General features: G+C 44.7%; 1 protein-coding gene across 3 annotated transcripts in view; it reads right to left on the bottom strand.

Moving 5' to 3' along the window:
- KLHL5 (kelch like family member 5) overlaps window positions 1-22,684 on the bottom strand; it is a 141,323-nt gene that overhangs the window by 10,644 nt on the left and 107,995 nt on the right. For all 3 annotated transcript variants that reach the window (XM_030191298.1, XM_030191299.1, XM_030191300.1), the window contains 2 exons: window positions 17,695-17,857; window positions 3,866-4,078 (listed from right to left, as the gene is read on the bottom strand). In XM_030191298.1, the coding sequence (XP_030047158.1) occupies window positions 3,866-4,078; window positions 17,695-17,857 (376 nt within the window). The remainder of the gene's footprint in view (window positions 1-3,865; window positions 4,079-17,694; window positions 17,858-22,684) is intronic.

The raw sequence follows: 22,684 nt of genomic DNA, 5'->3' as shown, positions 1-22,684 counted from the left end.
GCTTTTCACCAATTGAGACAAAAGTATTCAAGAATTTAATGCTAGAATACTCAAAGTCCCAATGCCAATTAGATACCTGTCTAGTCCATTTACTGAAAACCCCCCGAGAAGGTTATCTCTCTGTAGGAATGGCATGGATATATGAATCCTTAAATACAGGCTCTTTTCCAAGACAATCTGGCAAAATTATATTTACCCCCATCTCAAAAAATCAGAAAGGAGTCCTAGGAGATGTCACCAACTATAGACCGGTGGCTTCAATACCATTACATGTCAAAATCTTAGAAGGTATAGAGGGGCATAATCGAAAGGGGTGCCCAGGTTTTCCTGAGGACGTCCTTGCAGGATGTCCCGGCGAAGGGGCGCGTATTATCGAAACAAGATGGGCGTCCATCTTTTGTTTCAATAATACAGTCGGGGACGCCCAAATCTTGACATTTAGGTCGTCCCTAGAGATAGTCGTCCTTAGACTTGGTTGTTTCTGATTTTCAGTGTAATGGAAACTAAGGATGCCCATCTCAGAAACGACCAAATGCAAGCCGTTTGGTCGTGGGAGGAGCCAGCATTCGTAGTGCACTGGTCCCCCTGACGTGCCAGGACACCAACCGGGCACCCTAGGGGGCACTGCAGTGGACTTCAGAAAAAGCTCTCAGGTACATAGCTCCCTTACCTTGGGTGCTCAGCCGCCCAAAACCCACTACCATACACCTTATGGGTGAAGGGGGGCACCTAGATGTGGGTACAGTGGGTTTCCAGTGGGTTTTGAGGGGCTCACATTTACCACCACAAGTGTAACAGGTAGGGGGGGATGGGCCTGGGTCCGCTTGCACTGCACCCACTAAAACTGATCCAGGGACCTGCATACTGCTGTCATGGAGCTGGGTATGATATTTGAGGCTGGCATAGAGGCTGGCAAAAAATATTTAAAAACATTTTTTTGAGGGTGGGAGGGGTTAGTGACCACTGGGGGAGTAAGGGGAGATCATCCCCAATTCCCTCCGGTGGTCATCTGGTCAGTTCGGGCACCTTTTTGTGGCTTGGTCGTAAGAAAAAAAGGACCAGGTAAAATCGTCCAAGTGTTCGTCAGGGACGCCCTTTTTTTCCATTATGGGTCGAGGATGCTCATGTGTTAGGCAAGCCCAAGTCTCGCCTTCGCTACGCCTCCAACTCGCCCCCTGGGAACGTCCCCGCGACGGAAAGAAGTTGGGGACGCCCAAAATCGGCTATCCATTATATCGATTTGGGCGACCCTGTGAGGACGCCCATCTTGCGATTTGTGTCGAAAGATGGGCATCCTTCTCTTTCGAAAATAAGCCTTCTAATCACAGAACAATTAACAAATTTAAGTGGGCTACAGCAGCTCTCAAGTACATGGGGGTCTATCTGCAGAGCCCTGAAAACAATTAGAACAGTCAAGAGCCTCTTATGAAGACCATTAGCTCTGAATTGAATAGGTGGGGAGTTGCATGGATATCCCGGTTTGGGCACATTGCAGTATGTAAAATGAATATATTGCCTAGAATGCTATATTTGTTCATGGTTCTCCCAGGTGAGTTCTGATAGATTTTTTTGGAAATGGCAGAAGAGGATTATGGATTTTGGTAGGACAATGCTGAATCGGCAGAGGTGGGGAGGGGGGGATACCATGTCTAGAGAGATACAGTAAAGTAATTAAGTTCGACTTCTGGGAATAATTATTGATAATCATTTAACTTTTGGTTCTCACATTTCCATAGTGGTTATGACAGTGGTTCCCAAACCTGGTCCTAGAGGCACCCCAGCCAGTCAGGTTTTCAGGATATCCACAATGAATATTCATGAGAGATTTGTATCACCAGGGTTTGGGGTGGGGCTATGGAAAAGGACCCAGATTATGGGTGGGGCTATGTAAATAAGGTGGGGCAAGGGGCATGGCTATGCAAAAGGGGCAGGGCTTTGGTGGGGTCAGCATCATATCCGGTGATGTCACCAAAGGAGGGCAGGGAGTGGGCATGGTTTGTGCAGTGATGTCATCAGAGGGGCTGGGGTGGGCATGGCTTGGGCATGTCCTTGCTTCTGATTGGTTGAGACCCTGGAAGTGGGTGTGTCTCCTGTAAAAATGCAGGTAAGATACTCTACTGCTGATCAAGTGGGCCCCTTATTGTGCATGCCTGAAAGCTCTGGATCATTTTCTACCAACATATGCAACATATCTGAGGCCATCAGTCTGCTAGTCTTCAAAGAGTACATGTATTACACATTTCACAAATTTAAAATCTAAATGACTAATACTAATGTATTATGTCACACTGACAAACCATGGAGAAATAAGTACAATACAAGGATTTTTAAGAGTGGGTTAAAATGTCTTATGGCAAGCAAATAACTGCAGCAAAATCAGAGGTAACTTGATTCAAACCTGTCAAAGAACTGACTATACTGTATCTTGCTTAGTTAAACAGACCATTTACCTGGGTTCCTAGAATAACAGAATTTCAACTTTAGGATCTAGTTTAGATTATAGAAGGATTAAACGCAAGGCAGTAAAATTTCAAAGACATAGCACTTTTTCAATGGGAAAAAATGGAGTTGACTTTCCTAAAACAATCGTATCCAGCTAAGTGGATTTTTAGCCATCCAGAAATGATATGTCCTCGACATGTTTCAGAAGAATCATAAGAGATCTACAACCTATACTCCAGGAGGATGAATTACTGAAAGAGATATTCCCATCCCCACCAGTACTGGCCTTCCGACAGCCACCCAACTTAAAACACAAGCTAATCAGAAGTAAACTTCCATCACAGACTGAAAAGGAACAGAAGGGCACACTTCCCTGTAATTTATCCAGTTGCAAACTATGCCAAAATATTTCACAGGACCCCAAAGTCATCCACAAAGGAAAGATATTCAACATAAAGGGATCTTTCACTTGCTCATCTTCCAATGTGGTATATATCATTCAGTGTAAAAAATGTAACGAAGGATGCTATATTGGAGAAACAGGCCAGATGCTTAAGACAAGATTCAATTTACATAGACATCACATGAACAATACTGGTGCCAGTAGGGTTCCCACACCTGTTGGTCAGCATTTTACAGGACCAGGACACTGTACCAGTGACTTCACAGTGAGAATCCTGAAAGGTAACTTTAAAACCATACAAGAACGTAAGACCTTTGAAGTCAGAATGATTGAATATTTTAACACCCAACAGAAAGGACTTAACAAGGATCTGGGGTTCCTAGCCCATTATAAACCATAAAGCTGTATGTCTCTGTTGATCACCCCACCCCTCACCTATCCACACCCATCCTGTTAGAATATCAATGATATGCTTTGATGTCCCCATGCATACCTCCTACCCACCCCCATCCTCCCACCCTGTCAGACTGTCATAGTAATGCTTGAATGTTTTCACTTATATATAATGTCAGCTAGCACATTTGCTTATTTCCGATCTGACGAAGAAGGGCAACCTTCGAAAGCTAATCAAGAAATGTATTAAGTTATGTCCAATAAAAAAGGTATCATCTTATTTTCTTTTCCATGTTTTATTTTGTTTGATTTCTATTGATAAACAGAAGAATGTTTGGAAACTGTGTATTTTCATTTCGTCTTCAAAAAAATAATTCATGAATGCTGTAAGAATACAGCCTATGTGTACCTTATGCCATCGTTCAACAATTTATAAGTATATATGTGTACTTTTAGCCCCACAGCAAGTTAATAGACATTCAAAAACAATGCACCCCCAGGTATCTTGTAGTTAAAAGTGGGCTGAGTTGTGCCTGCTAATATAAAAACATTTTGTATATATATATATATACAAAAGCCAGTTTGGTGTCCTCTTGAAAATGTATCCTGTAATGTCCTACAATTTACCTTTCCACACAGTCTGAAAGCCTGGAAGTCAAGTTAGATGCAGGTGCATCATGTCCCCCAATAGCATAGAGAAAACCATTCCAGGTAGTAACTCCCACACCTCCTCTTCTCTTTGACATCTGTGCACAAAGTGTCCATTTGTTAGTGTGAGGATCAAAACATTCTACAGACTTGAGACAAGAACTTCCATCCCGACCACCAACAGCATACAATCTGCAAAACAAGGAAAACCATTGTAAACCAAAAGCAAGCATTTTTCAATAACCTAACCTTCAAATTATAACAAAGAAATCATTTTTATTACTTCAGTTTACCAGAGCCTTTAACTGCACTTGTGTGGTCTACTGGTTAGAGCAGCACTTCTCAGACCTTTCCTGAGGGAGCACCAGCCACTCAAGGTTTTCAGGATACCTGCAATGAATCTGCATGCAATGGCAGTAAGCATATGCAAATCTATTTCATGCTAATTTAATATAAAAAGACATTTTTATTCTGCCTATACCCCATGCCTGATATTTAAATTGGATTACATCAGAGGGCAAGTAGGCATCTATATAGGTGTCTATTGGGCTCATTTTCAAAGCACTAAGACTTACAAAGTTCCATAGGTTACTATGGAATTTTGGAAGTTTAAGTGTTTTGAAAATATGCCTCTATGTGTCTTTATAAATAGTAGCATAAGCAGCAGGAATTAGGTCTACCTTATAGGCATGTGAATTTACATCTGCTCTCCACCTGGTGCAAATAGGTCTGTACCTAGATAATTCAAATATACGCTCGTATATTAGCGTATTTTATCATCTATACACACACTTGTGAACCTCATCAATGTTGTCCAAACTCTGCTCCTGTATATGCCTACTGGCAAATTATATACCATCATGTCATTATGCATACTTTTATGCCAGTCAGTATTTTATAAGAGGCCATTTGTGCACATATGTGGCTACATACGTGCAAAAATGACTTTATAAAATTATCCCCATAACTTTAAATAATCCAATATTATACATTTTAGGGGCCCTTATACTAGGCTGTGGCAAAAAATAGCCTTGTTGAGCCCTTGTGTGGTTTTTCCTGTGTGCTAAGGCCATTTTTGCTGCAGCTGTAAAACGGTCATTTTTTAGTTTTTTTTATTAACGGCCATTCAATAATGTTGCCATTAGCGCACGGCCATTTTAAAAAATTACCACAAAAGCACTTGGGGGGATTCTATATATGGCGCAAAAAATATCCATGCAGTAAACATTTTCCCCTAGGCATCTTTAAGAAACGCTTAGATTTACATTCAGTATATAGAATACACTTAGACCGACCTCACTGCCACTAAAACTATGCACAGACATTTACACCAACAGAAACCTGGCGTAAAGCCCTGCATGTAGATTTATGCATACTGGGTCATATTCTATAACAATGTGCGTAAATTTTGGAACTAATAAAAGTCCTCTCACAGTTGGTGTCTTCCTGAACAAGGTCTTTATTCAAATCAATAAAAACACGTGACGTGTTTTCGGCCGTAAAGGCCTGCGTCAAGGGTCTATTGATTTTTGATGCAAAATACCTTGTAAATCAGATGACTCACAGTCAGTTAACTGTTAACAGAGATATCATATGCGATACACCGCTGCACCTCTCTCTTGTCACACGCTGTATGTCGGTTATCAATGAACCAAAAGACACCAACCATGAGAAGACTTTTATTGGATCCACTGTTTGTACGTTTGTCTTTGGTTCTCCTGTGGAGAGATCACCTTCTGTGGGTGTTTGCTTCGTTAAATTTTGGAACTCCCATGAAATGGCTATTTCCCCACCCATAACCATGCCCCTTTTTGCCTGCACACATTAAAATTTAGGCGCACTGCGTTACAGATTCCACATAGAGATTTGTGCGTATAAATTCAAATTAATACCAATTAGTGCTTCCTATTGCTTGTTAAGTGCTGTTAATAATGCTTAGCTTGTTAAGCCGTTATACGCAGTTACAGAGTCCACCTGGATTTCAGCGCAAATAGTCACGCTATATAGAATCAGGGGGTTAGCATCACCCATTTTGTAGGTGGTGAGGGCTCAAGTGGTAATCCTCTGCTAACCAGTTCCTGAGCAGTAATAAAGCTGTGCTAATTGATTAGCACAAGAATGCCCCCCTAAAAATAGACCAATTTTTCAGCACATGGATTGGAATGTGCTGAAATAGCACTTACTACAGGACACCTGAGCACGTCCTGCGGTACACCATTTTAAGCTGCATTAGGTGCAAGTTAGCACCTAATGCACATTAGTAAAAGGGCCCCTTAGAAAATAAACATACAATCAAAATTTCGTACCATACATTCAATAATATATCCTGAAAACCTGACTGCTGTTGTTCCTCCAGGATAGGTTTGAGAACCACTGGGGTAAATCGACCACTAACTCTTCACTCCTGGACAAATCAAGTCACTTTATAGCACTGAAATTAAACACATTCATTATCACAGTCATTGTTTATTTAATCTTGAATTGATAATGAATATGACTGTTGGGCAGACTGGATGGACCATTTAGGTTTTTATCTACCATCACTTAAAATGTTATTATGTAACTTTGTTTCTTATCTCCACTTCCACCTTTGCTATCTTCCAGGTAAGGGTTGCAAAAATGGAATATGTCATTCATTCCAGAGGCATGTTTTCAGTATTATATTATAAGCCGCATAGCTGCTGGTGTGCGCCTAATTTCATATTTATGTTTATTCCACACTTGATATACCGCCTTTCTGAATATTCATTCAAAGCAGTTTACATATACTATTTTTTGCAGGTACTTTTCTGTCCCTAATGGGCTCACACTCTAAGGTTACTTGTATCTGGGGTAGAAAAGGGTTAGTTGGCTTGCCCAGGGTCATAAAGGGTTAGGTGGCTTGCCCAGGGTCACAAGGAGCTGCAGTGGGAATCGAACCCAGATTCCCAGGATCTCGATCCACTACCCAACTGTTAGGCAGCGATGGGAATTGAACCTCCAGGTCCGAAACCCAGTGCACTAACTCTTAGGCCACTGCCAAATTTCCTTCTATACAATTCAGAGAAATTTTATGAGAACTCAGAGGAGCACACAAGTAGGCACAGATTACCGATCTTCCCTTGACAAGAAAATGAGAGAGAGAGAGAAAGAGAGGAGAAAGAGAAATTAAGAGAGGGGGCAGTGCTTGGAATACACAGAATACATAGATTGAGCAGACAGGGGAAAGTAGTGATGGGGGCTTAGCATGGAATCTAATACAGCTGGTAGATGCAATGCAACAAAATCCTGGTGGTTTGAAAGGCACTAAACAAACCCAGACTATTAATAATCTTGGGCCTTATTGAAATCCAGTTTACAAACTCATGTTTTTCGGACTTTTAAATCTTAACCCGTTTCTCAAGATTACAGTTTTGTGTTAACCATTTTCTATATGAAATTAAATTAATTAGTCCCATATATTCACTATATTGTAAACTCATTGAAGAAAGGGAGTGACGTTATGTGTATTATTATTATTATTAATTGCATTTGTATCCCACATTTTCCCACCTCTTTGCAGGCTCAATGTGGCTTAGAATACATGTATGGACAGTGCTGCATATGTCTAGTAGTGCCATAGAAGTGATAAACAATCATACTAGTAACAGCAGCAGCAGACTTATTTTGTTCAATATTTCAAGCTACTTAGGGGGACTCATTTTACAGACCACCTATTTTTCACAAGTACATCTCCATAATGCCACACAGTTCAGTTTGAAAATACCCAGAACTAGAGGTATAAGCTATTTCAGACAGAGGACTCTGGAAAATAATCCTATCAAACCTATAAATGGCAAGTGACCGACTCACCTGCAAATGCGCAGTAGAGACTTCCCTCTCTGTCCCGCCCCCGCGTCAAGACGTGATGACAGGGGGAGGGGGGCGGGACAGAGAGGGAAACTGCGCGGAAGGGGAGGGAGGGAACCGCTGACGTCGCTACCGCTCCCCCCCCCCCCAAGGTATCCGCTACCGCCCCCCCCCCCCGGAGTCGCCCCCCCCCCCCCCCCCTTCACCTGGCCCGGGCCCTCTCTTCGTTATTCAACTTACAGCAGCGCCGAAACAGCAGCAAGCAGCTCAGCTTCAGCTCCCGTCGGCCTTCCTTCCCTGCCTGTGCCCCGCCCTCGCCGACGTGACGTCACACGAGGGCGAGGCACAGGCAGTGAAGGAAGGCCAATGGGAGCTGCTGCTTGCTGCTGTTTTGGCGCTGCTGTAAGTTGAATAACGAAGTGAGGGCCCGGGCCGGGTGAAGGGGGGCGGGGGCGACTCCGGGGTGGGGGGGCGGTAGCGACTACCTTGGGGGGGGAGGGGACATGGGAGGTCTCAGAAGGAGGGGGGGCCTTGGAGCTGGGAGGGCTGGACTGAAGGGGGCCTTCCAGCTGGCTGGAAAGAAGGCACGGGGGGGCAGGGGGCCTTGGAACTGGGAGGGAGGGCAGGGGGCCCCTTACAGTTGTGAGGGAATGGGGCCCCTTACAGTTGTGAGGGAGAGCAGGGGGCCTTGGAACTGGGAGGGAGGGAAGGGGGCCTTGGGAGCTGGGGGGGAGGGCCTGGGGCCTTGGAACTGGGAGGGAGGGAGGGCGGGCAGGGGGCCTTGCAGCTGGGAAGGGGGGAGGACTGGAGCCTTGGAGCTGGGAGGGAGGGACAGAGGGGGGCTTGGAGCTGGCAGGGAAGGAGGATGGCAGGGGGCCTTGCAGCTGCAACGGGAGGGGGGCCTTGGGAAAAAAAAACATTCCAATACGCGGCCGTTTTAACGGGCTTAACGGCTAGTCCTATATAACAAAAAGCACCTCCAATATTCTGAAGCTGATTCCATGGCACTGTGGCAGTGTAGGGTTCGTAAGTCTGTAGTTCAGCGTTTCATTGGCTCTCACTGTCCCCGCCCTCACCAATCAGACAGAACGGAACTTGGAAGAGGGAAGTGGAGTGGATTGAATCTCTAACAATCATATACAGGGAGGTATGAACATCAGTGGAGGCGAGTGCACAGAACGGAAGGGAAAACAAACGTAATCACTGTCACTCACAGACATCACTCACACTCACACACACTCAATCACTCTGTGTATCTCTCTCTTACACTGTCTGTAAAACACACTGTCACTCTCAGTCTCTCACATGGGCAACTGTATGTTGCATTCTCACGAGTAAGGAGCTCTTCTGATGTGATTGTTAAACTGATTGAAGGGCCTGAACAAGGAAAACTTTTACCACATTGTAACACAGTTTACACAAAAAATATTGTATATAAAGAAATCTTACACATGTAAACAATTATATTCAGAATACAACTGTGGAAACATTAATGGCAGGAACTCATTACATTGCTAGCGCCCGTTTCATTGCGTTAAGAAACAAGCCTTTTTTACTAGTGTTTTAATAATAGCATCAATATTCTATCCTTGATTTACTGTCTACTAATTTTTTGTTCTAAGCAGCTATGTCTGAACTGGGTGAATTTGACAAAATTCAGAGCTTATGAAGGTAAGGAAAAGATAGCACAGGCTATAGTAGGCTAACAATTTATAGAAACTTCTCACATGTCTAGAAATGCACTCCTGGTATTTCTAGGCCATTCCTCAGCAGAAATACCAAAAACACAACAAAATAAACAAATTTGAAAAATCTTCTAACACACTTTGAGGCTTGTAGGGAACTTGGGGGGGGGGGGGGGGGGAGAGACTCGGACCCTTAATGTTTGTATTTTCAGAGCACCCCTCTGAATAATGATACAAGGGTTACCTGTAAGATTAATTTCATCTCCCCTCCCCCCCCCTCCACCACCCAATTATTCTGTGTGTTGTTTTCAATCCTTGCTAACTAGATCAGGCTGCAGTGATCTTGTGAAATTATGGAAGGGCAGCCATGTGACCCACACTCCTCCTGACTACACTGGACCCAAAAACATGTTTACGTATTTAGCGTGATTTGTTGGGCAAGCGATGGAAGAAAGGGGAAGTGGACCCTTCACTGAGACAGATGTGTGTGGATGTGGAGACGGTTAGAAAAGCTCATGGGGAGGGAGATGCATCTTGAGAATGGAAAAAAACCTGTTTTTTTCTATATTTTTGCTGATCCATGTTGTTCATATCTAGAGCAAGATACTGTACTAGACAGCTTAAGAATTTATTGATTGTGAACTTTGTTACAAGCTTTTAGTAGAATGGTCCAATGTAATTAAGACAACCTTTAATGGATATTTAGATTTTATATTAATCTTTGGGTCAGATTTCCTGTGTTTTATACAGTTTGAAACCACATTATATTTATATAGTGAAAAGGGGAAGCTGGAAAAGCTAGCCAACCACAAGGTCAGCTTGTACAGCAAAAAATAACAGTTTGGATATGTGATACAAAAAAACAAACCTGCTGAAGTAGCATGAGGAGTAGGGCATGGAATTTGTGACAAAGGTATTATTCAGGCCTCCCATAAACTGTCCTCTAAGTTTAGATATCCTGACGTTTAACCTTGGCACCCCAATTCACACCTGAAGACTCTATATTTCTGAAGTTCCTTTATTGAATAACACAAAGATTACTCATAGTCAGATGTAATTCAGAAGCACTGCCCCATGGCATAGAGACTCTAATTCTGAGAAGACAGTAGCTCAGAGCTAGGTGACTGGAGTGCAGTATCTCTTCAGTAAGATATACACAAGGTAAAAAAAAAAAAAAAAAACAAGTACATTAACAGGGGGTATGGCAGGAAAGGGTGCTATCTTATCAAGATGGAGACTGTCTCCATGAGAGAGGGATAGAGAAGGGGACACACTGGCCCAGGGAGCAGGGGGAGACCCACCAATGGGAACAGAGCCTGCCATCTAGCAACAGCACAACCAATAGTAACAGTTTTATGCAGACAGGCCAGTGTAGCTACATTCCCCGAGAACCACACCACCCACCATAGGAGCCAACGTTTCAAAATGATTGGGGGTGCTGAATGAACGCAACCAAATATTCTCTTTCTCCCTCCACTTGCCACCACCAAAAATAGTCTTAGACTACATTCACCTTTTGTTTTGTTTTTTTTCCAAATATATTTTATTGCAACATTCAGATAAAACAACAACGGAGCAATACCAAATTGAAAATGAATGTTGTGCAAAATTAGTCTACTGTCTAAGTAGTTGCATGCCCCCCTCCAAAATCCAGTACTAGGCATACCGAGAATACAAACCACTCAGGACCTACAGATCAATTCTAGCATACCATAAGCAGTAATTTCTACAAGTCACACAAGGAAAAGGAAAGCATCTTAAACACTACAGTGAGCACTAGAACATCAATTCACCTATTGTAAAACGAAACCAGACAGAATAGTACAGATCGTCAAACCTGCACAGTCAATGCCAACTGAAAGCCATGTCTTTTTCACAAACACAGATACACCCTAATCCACTATAGAATAAGTAATCATAAACTTTCTATTTCGACAAAAATTAAACTGAAACCCCAAGATGCTAGATTCTACATACAATGCAACACCACAGAAACAGAAAATGTAAATTTGAAAAAACTAACAAATACCACTCACCACTTTACAAATTAACAAATAGAAATAAAACAAATATAGAAAATAAAATAATACCATTTTATTGGACTAATACATTTAGCTTTCAGAGGCCAAAACCTCCGCCTCAGGTCAATACAGTATAGTGCTGTTACAGTATCCTATCCTGACCTGAGGACGGAGGTTTTGTTCTCTGAAAGTTAGTCAAAATGTATTAAAATTAGTCCAATAAAAAGATTACCTTATTTACATGTTCTATTTATAAACATTTACATAGTAACATAGTAGATGACGGCAGAAATAGACCTGCACGGTCCATCCAGTCTGCCCAATAAGATAACTCATATTTGCTGCTTTTTGTGTATACCCTACTTTGATTTGTACCTGTGCTCTTCAGGGCACAGACCGTATAAGTCTGCCCAGCACTATCCTCACCTCCCAACCACCGGCTCTGGCACAGACCGTACAAGTCTGTCCAGCACTATTATCCCTGCCTCCCAACCACCAGTCCCGCTTCCCACCACCGGCTCTGGCACAGACCGATGTCTGCCCAGCACTATCCCCGCCTCCCAACCACCAGCCCCGCCTCCCGATCTTGACTAAGCTCCTGAGGATCCATTCCTTCGGCACAGGATTCCTTTATGCTTATCCAACGCATGTTTGAATTCCGTTACCGTTTTCATTTCCACCACCTCCCGCAGGAGGGCATTCCAAGCATCCACTACTCTCTCCGTGAAAAAATACTTCCTGACATTTTTCTTGAGTCTGCCCCCCCTTCAATCTCATTTCATGTCCTCTCGTTCTACCATCTTCCCATCTCCGGAAAAGGTTCGTTTGCGGATTAATACCTTTCAAATATTTGAACGTTTGTATCATATCACCCCTGTTTCTCCTTTCCTCCAGAGTATACATGTTTAGTTCAGCAAGTCTCTCCTCATACGTCTTGTAACGCAAATCCCATACCATTCTCGTAGCTTTTCTTTGCACCGCTTCAATTCTTTTTACATCCTTAACAAGATACGGTCTCCAAAACTGAACACAATACTCCAGGTGGGGCCTCACCAATGACTTATACAGGGGCATCAACACCCCCTTTCTTCTGCTGGTCACACCTCTCTCTATACAGCCTAACAACCTTCTAGCTACGGCCACCGCCTTGTCACACTGTTTCGTCGCCTTCAAATCCTCAGATACTATCACCCCAAGATCCCTCTCTCCGCCCGTACCTATCAAACTCTCCCCGCCTAACACATACGTCTCCCGTGGATTTCTATTCCCTAAGTGCATCACTTTGCATTTCTTCGCATTGAATTTTAATTGCCAAACCTTAGACCATTCTTCTAGCTTTCTCAGATCCTTTTTCATGTTTTCCACTCCCTCCCGGGTGTCCACTCTGTTACAGATCTTAGTATCATCCGCAAATAGGCAAACTTTACCTTCTAACCCTTCGGCAATGTCACTCACAAATATATTGAACAGAATCGGCCCCAGCACCGATCCATGAGGCACTCCACTACTCACCTTTCCCTCCTCCGAGCGAATTCCATTCACCAACACCCTCTGGCGTCTGTCCGTCAACCAGTTCCTAATCCAGTTCACCACTTCAGGTCCTATCTGCAGCCCCTCCAGTTTATTTAAGAGCCTCCTGTGGGGAACCGTGTCAAAAGCTTTGCTGAAATCTAAGTAGATTACGTCCATAGCTCGTCCCTGATTCAATTCTCCTGTCACCCAATCAAAGAACTCAATGAGATTCGTTTGGCACGATTTCCCTTTCGTAAAACCATGTTGTCTCGGATCTTGCAACTTATTGGCTTCCAGGAAATTCACTATCCTTTCCTTCAGCATCGTTTCCATTATTTTTCCAATAACCAAAGTGAGGCTTACCGGCCTGTAGTTTCCAGCTTCTTCCCTATCACCACTTTTGTGAAGAGGGACCACCTCTGCCGTTCTCCAATCCCTCGGAACCTTTCCCGTCTGCAAGGATATATTAAACAAATCTTTAAGAGGACCCGCCAAAACCTCTCTGAGCTCCCTCAATATCCTGGAGTGGATCCCGTCCGGTCCCATGGCTTTGTCCACCTTTAGCTTTTCAAGTTGTTGATACACACTTTCTTCCGTGAACGGTGCTCTATCCATTTCATTCTCAATTGTACTATTTCCAGTCCATCACGGTCCTTCTCCAGGATTTTCCTATTTATTAACACATCTACAATACTACTTTATCCTAAAGCAAAAAAATAAAAATATATATTTTATTTACAGTTTGTTGTCTCTGGTTTCTGCTTTCCTCATCTTCTTTTTGCCTTTCCATCCAGCATCTGTCTTTGCTCTCTCTCTGCCATCCCTTCCATCCACTGTCTGCCCTTTCTCTCTGCCCCTTCAATCCATTTGCCCTCCCTCTCCCATCCATCCAGGGTCTGCCCTCCCTCTCGCTGCCCCTCCTTTTCAGCCCCACTATCCCACCAGACAGTCCCCAGTTTCAACCCCAGCACTTTTTTCCCACCAGTCCTGAGCTTCAGCCACAGCCACTTCTCCCTGTCCCCTTTTCAGCCTCCAGTTCCAGCCCCAGCCCACATCTCCCACCTGCCCCTCCTTTTCAGCCCCCAGTTTCAACCCCACTATCCCACCAGTCCCCAGTTTCAACCCCAGCACTTTTCTCCCACCAGTCCCAAGCTTCAGCCCCAGCCACTTCTCTCTGTCCCCTTTTCAGGCCCCAGTCCGCAGTTTCAGCCCCTGCCCCTTTTCAGCCTCCAGTACCAGTACTAGCCCCCTTATCCCACCTACCCTCCTTTTCAGCCCCCAGTCCCCTTCATCCACATGTCTTGCATTAGGGCCCCCCTTTTCAGCCCCAGACCCAATCTCCCACCTGCCCCAGGCATGGCCCCATTCTCCAAGTCCCACCTGCCCCATTCTCAGACCCCAAACCCCGTCCCCTTCTCCCATCTGAGCCCCACCCCACCCAGACCCCGTCCCCTTCTCCCATCTGAGCCCCACCCCATCCAGACCCCCATCTGAGCCCCTCCTCTCCCCACTCCACCCCACCCAGACCCCTTCTCCCATCTGAGCCCACCTCCCCGACCCAGTCCCCACCTACCTACCAGCTCCATCGACGAAGAGAAGACCCTCTTCTGATTCTCCTGCCACCCGGCACCCAGGCCCAGCCTTAAAGAAAAAAACTGGTGAAACGCCTCGTGTCTGCTCTGCTGTAAAGCAAACAAGCAAATCGCCTCATCGGTCGTCGGTCATCAGTCCGGCTTCAATCACTGTGTCCTGCCCTCGTGGAAATAGGAAGTTACATCAGAGGGCGGGACACAGTGATTGAAGGGCCGACGAACGAGGCAATTTGCTTGCTTGCTTTACAGCAGCGCAGAGCAGAGAGAGCAGACGCGAGGCACTTCACTGGATTTTTTCTTTAAGGCTGGGGGTCGTCAACCCGTCAACGGAGCTATGGTAAGCAGGTGGGGTCTGACGGCGGTCCGGAACATGGGGTAGGAGCGGATGGACAGCACAGCGGTGCAGGGCAGGTAGAGGGAGTCGACTCGGAGTCGGGACGATGCAGGGAGCGGGACCGGCGGGAGGGGCTTTATGCCCACGTGCCACTGCCTAATTATTGGGGGTGCTTGAGCACCCACAGCACCCACGGAGTTGGCGCCTATGCCACCCACAATGCATCCTTCATGTGACTCTGCAGTGAGAATGACAGCAAAGGTATCAAACTCATCCCAGGGCCACTTTATAAATCATGGTAGGGCTGTCAGAGGACAGAACAGGTATGATGGGAGAGAAGTTTCTAGGTGACATAAGCACGTATGATCAGATTGGTTAGTGGGATGTGTTCGATGGTAATTAGTTTCTGGATTGTTGTATAATATGTATTGTATAAATGCGTGAGACTAGGGTTCAGGGGGCTTCTTTGTTCCCAAGGCAGTGAATTGGCTTGGAGACAGGGGTTTCTCTAATCATTTCTTTTTTATATTTCAGACTTGCTTGCGCTTGTATTGCTGAACTAAACTTATTCTTTTTATGAAATAAACTTTCTTATTTTGTTTCTAAGTAACTTATGAGTTATTGTATACTAGTAAAAAAGGCCCGTTTCTGACACAAATGAAACAGGCGCTAGCAAGGTTTTCCTCGGCTCCCCTGCAGCCACCCATGTCCAGCGACCCTCCTCTCCCCCTGCGCCCACTGCAGCCACCCATTTACAGCGAACCTCCTCTCTCCCCTGCCCCCCTCCTGCCACCCATGCCCAGCGACCCTCCTCTCTCCCCTGCCCCCCCTCCAGCCACCCATGTCCAGCGACCCCCTGCAGCCACCCATGTCCAGCGACCCTCCTCTCCCCCTGCGCCCACTGCAGCCACCCATGTACAGCGACCCTCCTCTCTCCCCTGGCCCCCCTCCAGCCACCCATGTCCAGGGACCCTCCTCTCCCCCTGCGCCCACTGCAGCCACCCATGTACAGCGACCCTCCTCTCTCCCCTGCCCTCCCTCCAGCCACCTATGTCCAGCGACCCTCCTCTCTACCCTGGCCCCCCTCCAGCCACCCATGTCCAGCGACCCTCCTCTCCCCCTGCGCCCACTGCAGCCACCCATGTACAGCGACCCTCCTCTCTCCCCTGCCCTCCCTCCAGCCACCTATGTCCAGCGACCCTCCTCTCTCCCCTGGCCCCCCTCCAGCCACCCATGTCCAGCGACCCTCCTCTGGACATGGATCAGCTGTGAGGCATGTTTTTATTTCCCCCCGGGTTCTGAAGTTGACATCATAATGGCTACGGTGATGTCAGCCTGATCTACGGAGCCTAGCAGACCAACTCGGAATGAACCACAGTCCCAGGCAAGTCAGAACGTTGGAGGTGAGAATTATTATATAGGATGCATCATAATGGGTCTAGTGACATCAGCTAGGGCTTCAGAGCCCATCTGTGAAGAAAGTTACGGACACAGGCAGGCAGACGCATAGAATGTTGGAGGTGAGAATTATTATATAGGATACTGTGTTTTGTACAGGGTATAAGGCTAAGGACTAGGCTGCTGAGTGCTTCAGCTAGCAGCTGAGGTAAGTTGCATGGGGTGATTGTCTAATGTGTAATAATCGTAATCAGACCGACACAGACTCCTTTTCAAACTAATAGGGGCCCTTTTACAAAGACGTGCTGAAAAATGGGTTGCGCTGAAAAATGGCCTGTGCTAGTGTAAACGAAACAGTCACAACAGGGTGACAAAAGAAGGGGCAGCTGATGAAGTTCAAACTAACACCTTTAATAAACATCCAGGACTCGACACGAGTCGTGTTTCGGCCCAAAGGGGCCTGCCTCAGGAATCTAAAAATACATATATACAAATAAAAAGTCAATAATATAAACAATAGTCTTACATAAGACACAGCAGAAATGCATACAGATGTTATATATCTTAACTTAAATATATGTTATGCATGACAAACATAACATATATTGTTGTCTTGAAGTAGTGTAGACAAGTATTTTGGGTGTGTGCAGAATCATTTTTCAGTGCACCTGTAAAAAATGCCTTTTTAAAATTTTTAACAAAAACGGACGTGCAGCAAAATGAAAATTGCCACATGTCCATTTTGGGTCTAAGACCTTACCGCCAGCCATTGACCTAGCAGTAAGGTCTCATGCAGTAACCGAAAGGTAATGGTCTATGCGCATAAAATGCCAATTACCACCCGAGCACCAGAAAATAAAAATATTTTCCGGCGAGCGGCAAAAATGAAATTATCGCAAGGGCCATGCTGGATGGTAACTCAAAATTGACATGCGTTGGGCGCGCGTAGGCGCCTACGCGGCTTAGTAAAAGGCCCCTTAGACTTACAAAGTTACATAGGTTACTATGAAACTTAGGTCTATGTGATTTGAAAATAAGCACCTTTATCTTGCTAGAAAACATCCACTATCAACAAAAGAAGATAAAAACACAAAAAGAGAAAAGGGTCAATGTGATCATCAACATTAAAAAACAGGTAATAAAGAAATTACTTATTTTCTCCAGCAAGTGCATTATATTTCTGTTTTTTTCTATTCTGCCACAATGGAGGATCTTCATGGCGCAGGGATAGGCAACACTGGCCCCCGAGTGCCACAGTTAGATCAGGTTTTCAGGGTATCCACAATGAAAGTTCTGCATATTCATATTCAATGTACATGCAGCATTAAACATGGCTGAAATCATCATGATTATATAACATTTCCTGGACTAAACTAGGACACAAGCTTACTTATTGCTCCACAGACTAGTTTCTAAGGATACTACTATGTTTCCTTACTTTCCACTAAGTACAGCCACACCAACTGTGCTCCTTGGAGTTGACATACTAGCAACAAAGTTCCACTGTCGGGCCTGAGGGTCCCATCGCTCCACTGTGTTTAAGTAACTCCAGCCATCATGTCCTCCTACAGCATACATGGGGCCCTCCAGCACAGCCACTCCTAAAAACAAGTACAGAAAATTTGATCTGTATATGCTTTCCTCCCCTTTTTCTGAGCTGCATTACTTATACAACATCACTTCTCCATGCCTGCTTCACAATGAAAAACCTGTTTAAAAGGAAATAAGTAGTAACTGAAGATATAAAGGGATCAATACTTGCTTTAACAACTATATTAAATTTAATATAATTTCAAATGGAAAAAATATAAAGTTTGGGGGCGTACTCAGCCTGTGGCCTGGCCATGGGCTGAACTAACCTTAGATATTCAATGCTGGTGCATGCACATCTCCCACCAACCCAGAAATTAACTGGGCACTGGCTAATATTCAGACCGGTGCCCAGTTAACTCGAAGCATAAAGTTAGGACAGCTTTTTTGAGGTACTAACTTTGGGACCCTTTTATTAAAACACATTAAAAATGGGTTTAGTGTGTTTAACGTGGTACTTCCCTGTGGGCTAAGCTCATTTTTAACCTAGCCTTAAATAACGCTTTTTTCTTTTTTCAACTCCCATTCTAATTTTTCCATTAGCATGCAAGACCTGCAAACATATAAACATGGGAGCACTTTTATCTCATATTTAGGAGGCGCTAAATGCTCCTGCACGCTAATGTGAATGTACTAGCTGGATAATGCTTCCACACCCATTTCCCACACATGTTATATAACATGCACCCTCCAGAAAAAAATTTTAAAAAGTGTGTGATTAGCGTGTGCTGACAAGCAAATTATCACAAAATGCTTTAATGCATTTTCTGTTGAGCCTTTTTTTTCCTCCACATTAAATGTGCTTAATGGGGTTTAGTAAAATGGCCCATTTGTGCAGTTACTTAGCCAGCAGACCAAATATTGCCACTAACCGGCTAAGCTGACACTACCTTAACTCTGCCCCAGCCCACCTCTAATCTATCCAGTTAGCGGCTGGCTGGTTAGCGGACATATTCAGCATCATTAACCAGTTAAGTACCAACAAATATCAGGTGCTGGATCACTCAGTGGGGTTTAACCAGGCAGGAGCCTCTCTCTGAATAAATTTAGGACAGTGAAAAGGCTGGACAGCGGCCTGAATGACTCAGCCCTATACTTATATTCAGCATTGCACTGAATATATGTGAATAATTTCAATGCCATAGTCACAGTGTTTATGATATGGGCTTTCACCCCTTCATTTAAGCAGTTGATGTTACAATTTATATTCCATCCTATATAATAATTCTCACCTCCAACGTTCGGTCTCTGCCTGGGACCGTGGCTCCGTGGTCTGATTCCGGCAGTAGATCAGTGACGTCATCCGCTGCACACAGCCTCTTCTATCGCTTCTGTTTTTGCTGTTCGTGTGGTCCCGCCCTTGAGGGTGGGACCACACGAACAGCTGAAACAGAAGAGAAAGAAGAGGCTGTGTGAAGCGGCGTCCCTACAGTGCAGGAGGTAAAAACGTGCAGGAGGTGGGGAGGGGGTTCCTGGAATGACAGGGAAGGGGGGTCATGAACGACACGGGAGGGGGGAAGGGGGTCCTTCTTTCGCTTCTGTTTCGCCAGGAACAGCTGAAACAGAAGCGAAAGAAGAGGCTGTGTGAAGCGTGCGGGAGGTAAAAATGTGCAGGAATTGGGGAGGGGGTCCTGAAAAGAAAGGGGAGGGAAGGGGGGGTCATGACCAACATGGGGGGGGGGAAGGGGGTCTTCAAACTACAGAGGGGGGTCCTGAAACGACACGGGGGGAGGGGATTCCTGGAAATCAACTGGAAGGGTAGGGGCAGGTCCTGCAACTGGAAGGGGAGGGAGTAATTCTGTTACCCGGAAATGGCAACCGCCATTACGTCAAATGTAAGCCACATTGAGCCTGCAAATTGGTGGGAAAATGTGGGATACAAATGCTACAAATAAATAAATAAATAAATCAGGGGGTGGGGGGGATGGGAAGAAGGGGGGAGGGGGAGAAGGGGAGGGGGGTCCTGGAACTCGGAGAGGGGGGATGGGAACAAGTGGCAGGGGGGTCCTGGAACTCACATGTGAAGAAATGGTAGGGGTTTCAGGAACTCAGACAGGGGTGGAAGGGGGAGGGGGAGGGGAAGGGGATTCAGCAAACTCTCGGTCTCGCTGTGTCTCACATATGCACTCGCACACACTGTCATTCTGACACACACTCTCTCACAGACACAATTGCACCCAATCTCACTCTCTTCTCTGACAAACCCTCGCACAGTCACTCTCTCTCTCTTTCTCACACAGTCACTCTCACACACACACACTACGAGGAAAACCTTGCTAGCGCCCGTTTCCTTAAAAACTGAAACGAGCCTTTTTTACTAGTTTAGTGATAATTTGTACACAGTCCTACTCAGAATTGTACAAGGACTCAATATACTAGAATCCTGGGCAACAGCATTTAACTTAAAGTTAAATCAGAAAAAAATCTAAATCTCGTATTGAGTAGTTCGCTTAATTCACTTATTGACAAGGAAACTGTACAGCGCTGCGTAACCCTAATAGCGCTTTAGAAATGTTAAGTAGAATTGAAAATTGATGGTATTGTCTATCCGTTAAAAACACAATTGAAAATATTAAGTGTAATTCTAGATAATTTTCTTACTTTTGATGTTCAAATACAGGCAGTTACAACAAAAGTGTTTAAATTTCTGTGGAAGTTCAGGTGGATTAGACTGTATTTTGATTCTAAGAAATTCTGGCTTATTGTACAAACATTGATATCAGCTCATTTTGATTACTGTAATTATATTTGGGTTGCCACGACTTGTTCAAAGCAGAGACTTCAAACTGTACAGAATATGACTGCGAAACTGATTTGTGGGTCTACGAAATTTGAAAGTGACACCTTTATATTTGAGACCTCATTGGCTTACAATTGAGGTACGTGCTATCTTTAAACTAGGTTCTTTAATATTCTCCATCCTTCATGGTCAAGCTCTAGGTTATATGCTTGATCTTGTCCACATCTCACCAAGAAACTGTAATATTAAGTCTAGACATGAATTAGTCCATTATCCTACTTTCAATCAGCAAATTGGTGGAATTCTTTACCAGATCATACAAGATTAATGACCGACTTACATAAGTACATAAGTAATGCCATACTGGGAAAAGACCAAGGGTCCATCGAGCCCAGCATCCTGTCCACGACAGCGGCCAATCGAGGCCAAGGGCACCTGGCAAGCTTCCCAAACGTACAAACATTCTATACATGTTATTCCTGGAATTTTGGAGTTTTCCAAGTCCGTTTAGTAGCGGTTTATGGACTTGTCCTTTAGGAAACCGTCCAACCCCTTTATAAACTCTGCTAAGCTAACCACCTTCACCACTTTCTCCGGCAACGAATTCCAGAGTTTAATTACACGTTGGGTGAAGAAAAATTTTCTCCGATTTGTTTTAAATTTACTACACTGTAGTTTCATCGCATGCCCCCTAGTCCTAGTATTTTTGGAAAGCGTGAACAGACGCTTCACATCCACCTGTTCCACTCCACTCATTATTTTATATACCTCTATCATGTCTCCCCTCAGCCGTCTCTTCTCCAAGCTGTATAGCCCTAGCCTCCTTAGTCTTTCTTCATAGGGAAGTCGTCCCATCCCCGCTATCATTTTAGTCGCCCTTCGCTGCACCTTTTCCAATTCCACTATATCTTTCTTGAGATGCGGCGACCAGAATTGAACACAATACTCAAGGTGCGGTCGCACCATGGAGCGATACAACGGCATTATAACATCCTCACACCTGTTTTCCATACCTTTCCTGATAATACTCAACATTCTATTCGCTTTCTTAGCCGCAGCAGCACACTGAGCAGAAGGTTTCAGTGTGTTATCGACGACGACACCCAGATCCCTTTCTTGGTCCGTAACTCCTAACGTGGAACCTTGCATGACGTAGCTATAATTCGGGTTCTTTTTTCCCACATGCATCACCTTGCACTTGCTCACATTAAACATCATCTGCCATTTAGCCGCCCAGTCTCCCAGTCTCGTAAGGTCCTCTTGTAATTTTTCACAATCCTGTCGCGATTTAACGACTTTGAATAACTTTGTGTCATCAGCAAATTTAATTACCTCGCTAGTTACTCCCATCTCTAAATCATTTATAAATATATTAAAAAGCAGCGGTCCTAGCACGGACCCCTGAGGAACCCCACTAACTACCCTTCTCCATTGTGAATACTGCCCATTTAACCCCACTTTCTGTTTCCTATCCTTCAACCAGTTTTTAATCCACAATAGGACATTTCCTCCTATCCCATGACCCTCCAATTTCCTCTGTAGCCTTTCATGAGGTACCTTGTCAAACGCCTTTTGAAAATCCAGATACACAATATCAACCGACTCCCCTTTGTCCACATGTTTGTTCACTCCTTCAAAGAATTGAAGTAAATTGGTCAGGCAAGATTTCCCCACACAAAAGCCATGCTGACTTGGTCTCAGTAATCCATGTCCTCGGATGTGCTCTGTAATTTTGTTTTTGATAATAGCCTCTACCATTTTCCCCGGCACCGACGTCAGACTCACCGGTCTATAATTTCCCGGATCTCCCCTGGAGCCTTTTTTAAAAATGGGCGTTACATTGGCCACCCTCCAATCTTCCGGTACCACGCTCGATTTTAAGGATAAGTTGCATATCACTAGCAGTAGCTCCGCAAGCTCGTTTTTCAGTTCTATCAGTACTCTAGGATGAATACCATCCGGTCCAGGAGATTTGCTACTCTTCAGTTTGCCGAACTGCCCCATTACGTCCTCCAGGTTTACCGTGAAGTCAGTAAGTTTCTCCGACTCGTCCGCTTGAAATACCATTTCCGACACCGGTATCCCACCCAAATCTTCC

This window comes from Microcaecilia unicolor, chromosome 2, assembly GCF_901765095.1.
Source record: "Microcaecilia unicolor chromosome 2, aMicUni1.1, whole genome shotgun sequence".
In the NCBI taxonomy this organism is placed as follows: Eukaryota; Metazoa; Chordata; class Amphibia; order Gymnophiona; family Siphonopidae; genus Microcaecilia; species Microcaecilia unicolor.
This window is presented reverse-complemented; position numbering and strand designations above follow the sequence as displayed.